The sequence below is a fragment of the Phasianus colchicus genome, chromosome 3 (genome assembly GCF_987193195.1).
Source record: "Phasianus colchicus chromosome 3, bPhaCol1.hap1.1, whole genome shotgun sequence".
NCBI lineage: Eukaryota > Metazoa > Chordata > Aves > Galliformes > Phasianidae > Phasianus > Phasianus colchicus.
This window is the reverse complement of record NC_143438.1, coordinates 50,548,261-50,562,006: the sequence shown is the minus strand read 5'-3', so window position 1 is coordinate 50,562,006 and position 13,746 is coordinate 50,548,261. Positions and strand designations below refer to the sequence as shown.

At 39.3% G+C, this 13,746-nt stretch overlaps 1 protein-coding gene across 3 annotated transcripts in view; it reads left to right on the top strand.

Annotated features, from left to right (window-relative positions):
• Positions 1-13,746, top strand: part of CHST9 (carbohydrate sulfotransferase 9) — an 87,354-nt gene that overhangs the window by 69,536 nt on the left and 4,072 nt on the right. For 2 of the 3 annotated variants that reach the window (XM_090138335.1, XM_090138334.1), the window contains exon 4: positions 396-433. The exons of the other annotated variant lie outside the window; for it this stretch is intronic. In XM_090138335.1, the coding sequence (XP_089994461.1) occupies positions 396-433 (38 nt within the window). The remainder of the gene's footprint in view (positions 1-395; positions 434-13,746) is intronic. 3 annotated transcript variants of the gene reach the window in all.

Here is a 13,746-nt window from a genome sequence, read left to right as displayed (position 1 = left end):
TCAAATCCTGAGCTGGATGCTGCCAGTCTCTCAGGCATGTATACGTGCAGCAGTGCATCTCATGGTGTTAATTAAGATATTTCATAGCATGTGTTTGAAATGTATTGTCTTCATTTTGTATGTTGTAATTCCTTGTAGGGTACAGGATTAGCAAAATTGGATACCTGCATCAGTCTCATTTTTATGACATTTTGATTACGAGGAGCTCGTTTTTTCCTTTTACTTAAGATGGATTTCCATTTAGAAGTTACAAGTTGTTTGTACATGTTAAACTCTATTTCTTAATTAAAACATTCAATTTTTTTTCCTTCGTTGCTTCTGACTGCAGTGTTTCTTGTGTGTGTATGTTATATTCATTAAAATATGTCAGACTAATTATTTTCTTTGTCTTTCAGTGTCTGGAGAAAAATTGCAGCAGCAAATAACTGTGCAGGTACTTTGACACTTCCGTATTTTTTGTTATTTAATTTTTCATGTAGAGGAATTGTAGGAATTACAGAGAGGAGAACTTCACAGGATGGGCTGATATTAACTACATAGTTATGTTAGAAAATCATGGATCAGACAATTTCCTGACTCTTGCAGAGATGTCACATTCACAAGAGTAGCCATCTTTTCTGATTTAAACCTAAGCCTTACCATTTAAACAGTTTAGTGCATCTACTTATTGTGCTAATGATGAGTTCAGAGGCTATAGATAATTTGTCTACTATTGTCAAATTTTGTAGCACAGTTTTTTTTGTTTTTTTTTTTTTCAAATAAGCAATACTTTTCTAGTACTTCTTAAAAAAAAAAAAAAAAAAAAAGCCAGAAAACTATTGGTATGAAATTTGTTGCATGTAAATGGTGTCTTTGTTTAGGTTTTCTTTTCTGCTGTGAATTTGCCTGAGACCTCACTAAACTGTGACAGTATTTGGGGAGGTGGTTTATATATTGTCCTTCTTACTGCATCACCTATGAGTAACTTTTTAGAAGAGCATTGTTATATTTGACAGCTAGTGCATAGGAACAGTAAATTAAGCAAAATCACTGTCCCTTTTGATCTCAAAGGAAAGAATAGGTCTGAGATGTCACTGTTGCTAGGATCACACTTGACTTGTAAAGAAATGGCGTGTTATAATTTCATAGGTCCATGTTTTCTTACTGCATGCTGTTGTCTGAATGTATATAAATGGGTATTTGTATTGTTTATGAAATTTATTTATAAGTAGCTTAAAAAGCAATCACTAAAATGTTAGTATTTGTGCAATAGCCCTCCATTAAGTAATCTTCCTTCTGAGCCATCAATTGAGGCATTGGAATCATACCTGGCCATTATATGATGATCTAGGTGGAGGACTAACCCAGTAGGTGACTGACAGTCTAAGGTAGCTGTGCACATCTTGGCTTTGACAAGTGTTTCCCCTGTCATGGCACAGCACTGCACAAATGTCACTCACTTGCAGTGTCTTGAGCTGGCATGGCTTCTGATCAAGTAAGGACCTGCCGATCTGGAAGCTTGTGGGAAGCCTAGTCCTGCAACATCAAATAATAACCATAGTTTTGTTCCATCAGAAGCTGTTGGAAGCTTCCTGTTGTCTCAAATAATTGAAGAATGGATGTACATAGCCCCAAACTTAGCATTCCATCAAGAAGAAAATAATCTTTGTTTTTTTCCTAAATAAATGTAAAAATGTTCTGTAAGTTAGTGGAAGTTGTGTGCTTTGGCTGGGAGTTTATATCCTAAAACGAGCCTAATTAACATTTATAAACTAAATTGCATTTGAAAATTAGCCTGAAATACCTTGCAAAACAGTTTGGGATGTCTTTATCGGCCAGAAGGGGGGGCAGTTGTATTCTTAAAACACAACTTGAGGCAACGTTGACAGGGTTGCGGTTGGCTGTGTAGAGATCTAACTCTGTACTGTTCCCCTGTGACAGAATCAGCTCAGTTAAGGGCATTGCCCTTCACTGAGGAAGAGTGGATTGTGATAAACAGGATGGTTGTTGACGTTGCAAAAAGTGGGCTAGGCCCCATGCTTTGTGTACCTGATCTCAGTCTTCTCCTGCATGCCACTGCCTTCTCCTCACACTACTGAGCCACTCTGTCTCTTTGCAGTTTGCTAACAAACATCTAATTTTTCAGAAAAATTCCATTACTGTCATATGTGAAGACTATACCCAAATAAACCTACAAAAAGCTTTATAAAAAGGAACAGATGGTAGATGCGCATTTTTAAATGGATACCAGTGAAGTTGGTGATGCTCAAGTCCAAACTTCCTTTGAACTTCCAGGAAATGGAAAAATGTTTTAGAAAGTAATTTTATTTCCAAGTCTCTAACTTTGAATGCCGTTGCAGAGGCACTGCATGTATGATTTGAATTATTATTATTTCAATAAAAAGGTTTAAATTAAAGTTGATCTTACTGGAGTACCTCCCCTGAGAAGGTTCTTTTTATTCCCTGCACTGAACTAGATATTTTATATGCAGATAAGTTACTTTCCCCGCTTAAAGTTTTGTAGTTGTCTTTCATGCCAGTGAAGCAGCACTGAGTTAAACTGGCTGCCAGAAATCTCAGTGAGGTTCTGCAAAAGATGAATGGTGTTACAACTCAGCAGGAGTGAGAAGGGGAGATATCTTGTTGAGAACTGAGTGAGACAGGGTAGGGATGGGAAATAGATAACGATGGGGGTTTGGGACTTCAGACATCTTAAAGATCATGGCTTTTTCTTTGTGGTTCTTAGCTCCTTCTAAAGTCTGAACAAGTTTGGAAAAATATAAACATATTATGATGATAGTATCTGTTTCCAAACCCCACTGTTCACAGTTACTGCTTTTATTGTCTCTTGTTCGCTTTCATCATGAGGCATTTGTTGGTTTTCCTTGAGTACCCTTTTGTGGTTTAAATGTTGCATGTTCGTGTAACAGCAGTAGTCATCTACTGCTCTACCTGAGCAGGGCCATCCAGTCTTTGTAACTACCTTTGCAACTTCAGGGTAAATCCTGGCACCAATCTACAGCCTGATTAACTGTAATGTGTTAATTACTGCTATAGGAAATGCAAGGAAGCAAGAACAGACATTGTGCTTCTAACTGTGTGAGCATCTCAGCTATAAAACGCATTGCAGACAGCAGTCAAAATGTGTCTGAAGGCAGAGCTTTGTTTTGTCCTTGCCATTCAGATTGCTCTGCATTGTGGTCGTCTTATATACTTCTATGTGTGGTTTTGCCTAGTGCTTCCTAGAAACTCTGGAGCACTATCAATATTCATACTTGCATTTTGAAGCTGAAGTTGTTTGCGTGGTCAGACTTTTGGGTAAAAATTTCAGCTGTTTGTCTCTTTTGTGGTGAAATAATTGGTTGGGTCAGGAGGCTGTTGGAAGGGTTTCATAATATGTCTTAGCATTTTTGTCCCTTAAGAACTCTTTCCTCAAAGCGAACAGTCTTGCATGTTGTATCATTCTCTTAATCTTTGAACGTCTCTGTCACAGAGGATTTCCCATTCTATACATGGGGTTGAGGAGATACAATATCTCAGAAAATGCTGTAATGTAGCAGCGTACCTGATAGACCTAGGCTTGAATGAGGAGTAACTGTACATCTGCCAAAGTAAAGAGGTGGGGAAAAAAAAAACAACTCCTCTTAAATGTCAGTGTAAGATTATTGTGCCATGTTGGGGAATTACTTCTGCATTCTTCAGGTATCGGGTATCAATATGGTATAATAAACTCATGTCAAGATGGAAAAAGACAGTTCAGTCCAATTTCTTTTCCTTATTCAGTGCTGTGGTCTACTGCAGTACTCCTCCCTCTCCTCTTCGTCTCCTTAGATGACCTAGCTAGGATGTACAGTGGCTTCCAAGTACATGTTCTTTCCTGCTTTGATGTCATATTTTTCGTTACTTTGTTCCCCCAAACTTAGGATGTTGAAAGGATTCAAAAGAGCTGCTGCATTTTATCCCACTAAACAAGGGGAATGCTTCCATATTCTTTATAGAATTTCATAATAGTTGAGGCTGGAAGGTATCTCTGGTGGTCATATGATCCAACCTCCCCCTTACTCAAAGCAGGGTTAGCATGAGCAGGTTGCCCAGAACAGTGTCTGTGTTTTGAGTATTTCCAAGAATGGAGACTGCACAGCCTCTTTGGGAATCTGTCTGTGTTCAGTACCCTTGCAGAGGAAGAGCGTTTTTTTTTTTTTTAAATGCAGTTGAAATTTCCTATGGTATAATTACTGCCCACTGACTTGTTTTCTGTCTGTCTTGTGTCTTCCTCACCAATGGGAGGAGCCTGGCTCCACCTTGATTATATCCTTGTCTCTTTTTTGCTGGGGAGCACAGAACTGAACCCTACACTCCAGATGTCTTTCCAGGATTGAGCAAAATGGAAGAATCACCTCCCCCCAGTCTGCTTGCAGTGCACTGCCTGATGCTGCACAGGATGCTGTTGGCATTCTTTGCCATGAAGGCACACTGCTGGCCCATGATCGGGACCAGAACCCCCAGGTCCTATTCCAGGCAGTCAGCCTCCAGCTTGTCATGGGGCATGGAGTTCATAAAATCATAGAATTGCTCAGGTTGGAAAAGATCTTGAGGATCATCAAGTCCAGCCACAACCTAACCATACTACCCTAACTCTAACAACCCTCCACTAAATCATGTCCCTGAGCACCACATCCAAACGGTTTTTAAACACATCCAGGGATGGTGACTCAACCACCTCCCTGAGGAGCCTATTCCAGTGCTTAACAACCTTTTCTGTAAGGAAGTTTTTCTTGATATCCAACCTAAACCTTTCCTGGTGCAACTTCCGGCCATTTCCCCTCGTCCTGTCACCTGTTACCAGTGAGAAGAGACCAACCCTGCTCTCGCTGCAATCACCTTTCAGGTATTTGAAGAATGCAGTAAGGTCTCCTCCTCAGCCTCCTCTTCCTCAAACTAAACAGCCATGGGGCTGTTCTCCCCAAGACGTGCACTTTGTGTTTCCTACTGCTGAATTTCATGAGGTTCTATTTAACCGCTTTCACAAGTATGTTGAGGTCTCCATGAATGGCAGCACAACCCTCTGGTGATATCTTGTATGTGATCAAATCCAAAAACTGAATAGGGAAACTTGTTCAGGTTTGCAGTGCACTTAATGCTTTTTTTCTTCCAAGCTGATTGGATCTGATTCTGATACCAGTATCTTCAAGTTCAGATAGCATGATAATCATTCACTTATGAAGTATTGCATAGTACCGAGATGGTGAATCTCAGAAAAATGAGGGAAGAATATTACTCAAACAAGAACAGCAGACACTTTTATTTGAGAACGTTTTCAGTATACTGTTAGAGGAAAACATTCTATGACTCTATTAAGCTGTTGCTTGGGCTGTATAAACAGGAATATATATGCAGCGTGTGTAGATAAGAATATATTTTATTGAGGATGATTCTTGTGATAAAAGCAAGGATTAGAGTATGCAGCAGGCTAAGAAGAAGTTGAACACTGAGCACAAGTAATGAAAGAAGTCACATGAGATTTGAGGAATGAAAGGCAGAAGGGCTGAGAAGTTGGGTTGCAGTCCTGACTCTCGGCTTTCTGGCAGTCCCCTCTCACTCTGTAAAAAGGCATGGGTTTTTTTACCAGTGTTAATCAGAAATTGGAAATCACAATATTCACATGGGGTAGGCAATTATTATCTTTTCTTGTTTTGCAGACATTGAAAAATGAAGTGTGAAGGTCAAAAACTTTCTCCAAGTTACAAACCAAACACTGTGGTTCTGGCCCATGCATCTGCCCTTAATTGCAGCACAGTCCTTTCTAATCATTCTTCTGCTTCAAAGAAGGACAGTGGTTGAACTAGTTAGTGTTTTGATGATCTGTAACACTACTGACCCGCATACCAACAGGACAGCCAGACCAAAAAACTTCCACAGAATAAACAAGAGTATTTTCTCTTACCTGTGATAAACATGAATTTGTTCCCTCCTGTGAAAACAGGATATATTACCTTCCATTTAGTGTCAAGAGGGAGTATGCAGCAAATAATTCCCTTTGTAAATTCACAGCCTATTTTGTTCCACCGTAATTTATGATTGTAATCAATTCTCAAGTATTAATGGTTATTTTTGTAAAATTGAACACATGAATTTATTTAAAAGTGTATGAATGTAGACAAATACAGATTTGAGATATCTGGCAATGTAGAGTGCTATATACATTTATATTTATTTTTTGTTTACCAATAAAGTCATCTAATTTGAATAAAATGATAATTGTGATTGAATAGAGAGTGTTTTAAGACCTCTAGAGATCTTACCATCTCTTCCAAAGCAATTTTGGGGAAATTGAATTCTTCATGCCTGAATATACATTAATATTCTTTGACTGAACCTAGTTTCATTTGAAAGCTTTCTTACTGTTTCTAAAAGAGCACAATGTCTTGTTTATGTTGGAAGATAAGTGTGTTTACCTGCAGACAAGATGGAAATGGATTCTGTTTACCAGCAAAAAATCCCTGTGGATCTTACCACAGCCACTAATGTGAGAAATATTGCCATATATGCAGAAGTAAAGAGCTAAATTAAAAGGCTTTTTTTTTTTTTTTTTTTTTTGGGGGGGGGGGGGGGGAGGGTGTCTGTGGGGAGGAGTACACTTATTTATTCATCTTCATTTTTACATGTCTCTGCTAGTAAATGCCCCTGGTTCCATGAGGAGACCTCTCCAGTCACACTGCCAGGCTCTCTCCTTGTCAATCCTCCTGAGATAAGGCTTGAAAACAAGGCCAATTTTAGCTAACTTTGACACAGTTACAAAAGAAGAGGGGAAAATTTGTCCTTTCTGAAAGAAAGACAGAAGGCCATATCCCATATCCATTTCATGAGAGGGCAGAGGGTTGGCCAGCAAGCAGGAGTACAGCTGGTGAACCACTGCATTCACATTGACCACTTCTACCAGTTGGAAATAGGCAGAAAGTGCAAGTGTTGGCCTGGGAGACAGGGTAGAGAAATGTGACTGAAGCCCCTGCAGAACTAGGTCACTGCTTGTCTTGCTGCTTATGAGAACGCCTTGGTGAACAGCTTGCTTGTAGCTTGATGTCTGCAGCTAAAGTAATTCCCTTAAGTAATTGGTGGAAATGATTTGGTACCCAACTTGAAGCCTTTTGGGCTTACAATCACATTGTTTCATGGTATAGCATACGCTCTCTGTCCTTTTATTGTTCCAGATAATCTTAATAGGCATCCAAACTCTGCATTTGGCTACTCAAAACAAACATCTAAGCAACTCTTTAAGTAGCTGTCTTCACTGTAGCTTGTGGGGGGCAGGTTAGGAAGGAAACTGATGTATTGAAATTGTACCATCAAGTCCAGGTCTGCAGTAACCACTGCTCATTCATCACCTTACAGGTAGCTGTGCCCTGTAGGATTGTTGCTCTGTGGGTACAGATGTGTCCCAGTGTTGGCAGCACTGAGCCAGTCTGTTCACTTGTATTGGTGTGGTGGGAACCCAGAAATGACCAACTTGTTGGGAAAACTCACATCTGCCAGATTGGACTTCATGAGGTATGGGTATACTGAGAGGTCTTAAAATGCTGTTGGGATATCTGTGAAAACTGAGTCAGTGATGCTGGAGATAAGGAAGTCCATGTTCTGTCTTCTGTTAAAAGCCCAGAACTTCTGCTACTTCTAAGACCCCCACTGTATCCCTCCTGCAGATGAAAGTGAACTATAGAGGGAGGCTTACCCACCTGGTGATTACAGCACTTCCTGGAGCCAATGTTTTGGTCTGATCTTGCAGATTTAATAAACCTCTACAGTTAATGCCCAGCAGTTAGATCAACTTCTGGAGAAGTGCATAGTGAATCTTTTCATAGAAGTGGTGCCCAGGAAAATGAGATTTTCCTGATGCAGTGTTGGTGCTGGTCACCAAGTGCCAAGACAAGGACCCTAATTCCTCTGGATTAATAGATGTTGGTATCTGGCCTCCAGTATCAACCCCTTTATTTTAAACAACAGATATTGTTTAAAATATCAAGTGTACTCAAAATTCCTATCTGGCTAGAGCTGTGAATGTGCAAGAGACATTATTTATTTTCCTCTTTATAAAATGACTGTATAGATGAGTTATCTTGTACTTGGAAGTAATGATTTTTAGAATTACATGTCAACAGAGGATACTGTTTAGATTATTTGACTTGCTTCTGTGCTTTAAATTATGAGAAACTAGGTGCTTTAACATTATTTAATGAGCTTAAATAAGAGACCCATATGTAATATTTTGTGATTACCTGAAAGTGTCATCATCAAATTTAAACTTTCCGTATGCTAATAGTAAACCTACCAGTCAGTGAAACCCTAAAGTATTTTTTATAATGTTCTTCATTGAACAAGTATCATTTTAGTCTGAGTCAATTCTGAATTTCAGGTTATTTAAGCTGCTTTAGCACAACATTGTTCTTTCTGGTCACTGACTGCAGTGGCTGATTTAGATTTTATTAAGAGGATGCACAGGAGGAGGACTGAGCTAAGAATTAAATACTGGTTGAACACACTGAACAACCTGTTCCCAAAATGAATGTGACTGCATAGGAATGAGTTAAGGCTAAATATAGTGATGTAAATAGTCTGTGATCTGAAATTTGTCCTTTAGTAGCAGTGCATTTTAGCTACACAACTAGAGAGAAGTGCTCCATGCAAATTGGCTGCGGCTCCTGTCTAAACACAGGCAGTCTGGGTTGTAACGTCTCTACTTATTTACAAGTCTGTAAATTACTCTGTGAAGGACAAGTCCCATTAAACTGTTGTCAGAAAGCTAGTGGAGTAGCATCAGCATTGCATTATCCACAAATCAATTCATCATCACCATTGATCAACCTTGACAGTGGTTTCTCTGTTATTAATAAGGTAGGGCATTTGTTTTTGTTTTCAGTACTTCCTTGCAACTGTCCTGGTAAATTTTTAATCTATCACTCAAACTGTGTTAGTTTCTGATAACTATGGCATCTTAATTGGGACTTTTTCTATTAACAGTGCCTTGATCTTTCTTATCTGTCCCATTTTGAACATGTTTTGAAGAAACCATGTTTTGACTGTTAGGGTGGAAACTGGGGGGAATTAATTCCAGATTTGAAGTAGAATTGGCAAGTCAAATTAGAGATTAATTTCCTTCATCCAAGCTGCTGACCATATAAATCAGCTTGTTGAAGTGGCTCGTGCAGACTGTCTTGCCTCATTAGCACAGGTGACTTTGTGCTTTCTACACTTGGAGGGAGGGAGGGGAGGGGAGGGAAGCCAGCCAGTATCTCGTAGGCTTCTTGGACACAGACAAATGGGTTCCTTCTGTCCCCTTACTAAGAAGGGAGACAATTACTACTGTGTCCCTGATAATGCTGCTGTTTATCTTGCCTTTCTAGACCTCTCTTCTTTCCCAATGACCCATAGATCTGGGTTGTTTTCCAAAACTAGCTCTAGGCTAGTGGTTCTCTCCACATTTTTTCCATACCAACATACTATAAGAAAGATGGTCAAGATGCAGGATGATGTCCAGAGAGGGGCAAGGAAGCTGAGCACATGTCTTATGAGGAGCGACTGAAGGAACTGGGATGGTTCAGTTTGGAGAAGTGAAGACTCGAGGGAGACCTTATCACTCTTTACAGCTTCCTGAAATGAGGCTGTAGTGTTTTTAGGGTCTACCTCTTCTCCCACTTGACAGCAGTAGGATGAGAGGGAATGACCTCAAGTTGTGCCAGGGGAGGTTCAAGTTGGATATTTGGAAAAATTTCTTCTCAGAAAGGGTGGTGAGGTGTTGGAACAGGCTGTGCAAGGAGTCACCATCCCTGGAGGTGTTCAAGAACAGGATAGATGTGACACTGAGGGACATGGCTAGTGGTCATGGTGGTGATGGGCTGATGGATGATCTTAGAGATCTTTTCTAGCCTTAGCGATTCTGTGATTCACTGACATTGGGCCATGCTACATTTAAAACAAAAGCAAACAGTAACAAAACACAAACAAACAGAGTAATTAAGAAAGAAAGAAAAAAAAGCCTCTTTCCCTCTTACCTTTTCTTCCTCACTCACTTTTTCTGTGCCCTTGGCATAACTCTCAATCATGCTGCAGTGAGATGCCTAGCTTTCTGCTGATAGATTCAAGGGGCAGTAGTCACTGATTCACAAAACTGTTCTGTAGAACAGCACTCAAAATGTCTGGTATCTGTTAATTAAAACTTACCTGCAGTATTTTTTTTTCTTACTTTAATAAGCTTTTCTTGTTTGTGTTCACAAGTATCTCCCTTGGACCTGATTGTGTTTCAACTACAAAATACAAAGTTTGCCTGTTCATTAGTCTCTGCAGGAAACTCTGAGCACCTCATATACTCATTTTTTTAATTTATTTTTCCCCAAGCTAATTTAGTAATATTAATGGTGTTTCGTACAAGTACATTTAGGAGTATGTATCTCATAGGAATGTGTTGTATGTATTGTTATTGACTGTTGGGCTTGCAACTGGTAGCTCTACATAACAAATATTCCTAGAGCTTAATCCAGGGGAAACATTAAGCCTGCTGCTACTTTTTTTGATCTTTTGAGAATTTCAGGGCTGGAAAGAACTGTGAAAAGTTCAAAGTACAGTTGTTTCATTCCATAATGGAATTGCATATAAACCACATAGCAACATTATACATCTCTGATAGAAGCACTTCCACTGTACTTGCACTGTTCACAAGGAGTACCTCTGGCTTACGAGGAATGTAGTGATCTGCCTGAAATAAGTAAGACAAAAACTTGCAGTGGAGTAACTGCAAGGAAAGAAGTTACTGGTGCCTGTCTCTGGAACAGCTGTTTTAAGCACAAGTGATGAATCCTAGGGTTTATCTGCATTGCACAGAAGTCAAAGCACCTCATCAGAGTTATCTGTCACTTGTGGCCAGTCTCTTCATTGGGAGATCATGTAGGATATTCCTTTACAATGTTAAACTATGCAGCTTCTATGATATGAGAAAGTTGTAGGCATGTTTACTTATTAGCTGTGTTAGCATTGCAGCAGAGGATTCTGATCGCTCTGAATTATGATTTGCAAATGCTTTTCTAACACACACGCAGAAAAAGCTGAAGATGTTCTATTCTTCTGGCAGGCTTAAGGAAACTTGAGCATACATGAATATAGCAAATATACACATTTTTACACTTAAAGTAGTAATGGTTCCAGGCTTCACTGGCATACTAGAGGTTGAGTCATTCCAAATTTTTACAGAATCACAGAATTGCAGGGGTTAGAAGGGATCTCAAGAAATCATCGAGGCCAACCCCCCTGCTAAAGTCAGTACCCTACAGTAGGTTGCATAGGTAGGTGTCCAAATGGGTCTTGAATATCTCCATAGAAGGAGATTCCATAACTTCTTTGGGCAGCCTGTTCCAGTGCTCTGTCACCCTTACTGTGAAGAAGGTAAGGAAATTCCTGTGTTCAAGTTTTAGGCCATTATTCCCTCTCCTATCCCTGTGCTACACTGAGAAGAGCCTGACCTCATCCATTTGCCTCCCATCTCCCTCTAGACATTTATAAACATTTATCAGATCCTCTCTCAGTCTTCTTTTCCCCAGGCTGAACAGACCCTCGTGTTTTCCTCATATTTCAAATAGAATTTGAATCATCTGCTGTAATTCTGGAAGAATCCTTCTTAACTGTTCAATTAGGTGGAAGGCTTGTTAGTTTGAACCTTAATCTAATTTATTTAAAATATGTATGACCTTTTCAAAGACTCACACCCACCTCCAATCCAAGTAAGAGGATATTTCCTTTAAGTCCTTTGGTACTGAAGCTGCCAGCATCTAAAGATCTAGCTCAAGGTGTTCTCCCTGCGCTCACTTATCAGGGAGTCACAGAGTAAATTTAAAAAATGAGATGTCCCAGAAGAGACTCTTTCTGCATCTGCTTTCTACATAGAAAGAAGCACAATAGAATAGAGTCTTTCTTTCTGCCTTTGTTCTCTGTCCTATGTTTTCTGTTAGGATCACTTAATTTTATTACTCTTGTTTGTAAAAGTAAGATCCAGCACTAAAACATTTAGGAAACACTGCATTGTCTGCACTGCAGGCCATTAAATCTTTGCAAATCAGCCCTGCAATATCATCCTTTTCAATACATTATTATCTTTTTTGCATGGCAGGATGCTCTAATTGCAAACTGTCTAGATGAGATCCCACAAGTGCATTGTAAAACCACTACAAAGCGTAATTGGATGAGTCTTAAGCATTCTTGGCAGTAGTCAGTCTTTTCTACCTCAGTGGCTTGTGAAAGTATTAAAGGAAAGGATGATTTCGATGTGTGTAAGAGAAAGTACTGGCTACTTATTTTTACAGCGAGGAAAATCATTTTGTGGATGGAGGAGAGGAAGGGAATCTTCAGCAATAAAAATGACAGAACAAATCCGTTAATGACCTAAAAAAAATGCCTTATGTTTTAGCAGCTTCACTGGATTGCCTGCCAGTAGCCAAGCATTAAACTAACACTCTTAATAAATTCCTTTTTTCTTTGTTTTCGAAAGAATACAAATTTTAAATATATCTTCTGCTCCTGCCCAACTAAAGCAAAACAGATGTCATGTGCATACCCATCTAAATTAGACTCCTGGCCATTTCTTAACTTTCTTTCAAATGTGTTAATGCAAACAAAGGAGGCAGCACTCCACATAAGAGTGCAATACTTCACTGGATTTTAATTCTTGGATGAAATATGTGCAGCCTGTTGCACAGACTGTCAAGTGTCTCAAGTCAAACTTGCTTCTATCCAAGGTGACCATTGTGTTCATCTCCCATGCCAAGTGACTGGTTCCCAAACTTAGCTTTTCTTTAGAAAGCCATGAATGGCCATCCCTGCATTTGAACACGTGGCTGGAAGAGTTTGGTAGGACCATTTGCATTGGAAGGTCTGGACCAGATTTAGTAACTGCTAGAGGATTATCTGCTTGTTGACTGTTGGTTCAGGCATGTTCCAAAATGGTGATGCCCATCAGTTTGTGGGCTGCTGCACTGTTAAGAAGGTAAATGTAATAGACATTCTTTTTTTTTTTTTTTTTTTTTTTTTTTTTAATGGTTATTGGTTTGGAATTTTCTTATTTTCACATTCCTTCTTCAAAATAAAGTCAGCATAGCATGGGGAAGTTCAGATCTCTACAGTATCAGAAAATGAGCGCTGAAAAAACCACTGGTGCCAGAAGGAAGACAAAGAAAGCACCCAACTTCATGTAAGCCTGGTATTATAAAACATTAAAATCCTTTCCCAGCATTTCAGAATTGTATTAGGTAGTTTTGCTTATTCAACATGTAGCTGAACAGGTAATTTCCCCAAAAACTTTCTATTTAAATGTTTCTCATCAAATGCAAAGCCTGATCCAACTCTTCATTCATCTTACCCTCACAGGTTACTAGCCTAGTTACTCAGGCAAGTGTATAAACAGTTTTTGTTTTTTTTATTTCAGTTGAAACAGCTGGCAGTGGAATAGCTATGCATGCCTTTGAAAATTACTATTATCTGCTATCTGTTCCTATTCTTAAATACAGCGAGTTAGAGTTGGCATTTACTGCAAGCACACAACCCTCATGAAGCTTATAAAAATGTTTATTAGTCACTACTGTTGTATTAACTTTGGGAAATGTATTTGAATAAGAAGGGAAAGTGGAGAGGGGAAGCAAATAACAGTATTTTGCCTACTTAGATAGTTTTTTTTCCCCCTCAGTACTTCCATTGTTTTTCCCGAGGTCCTTTTTTTTCCCTTGTTTGGGGCTC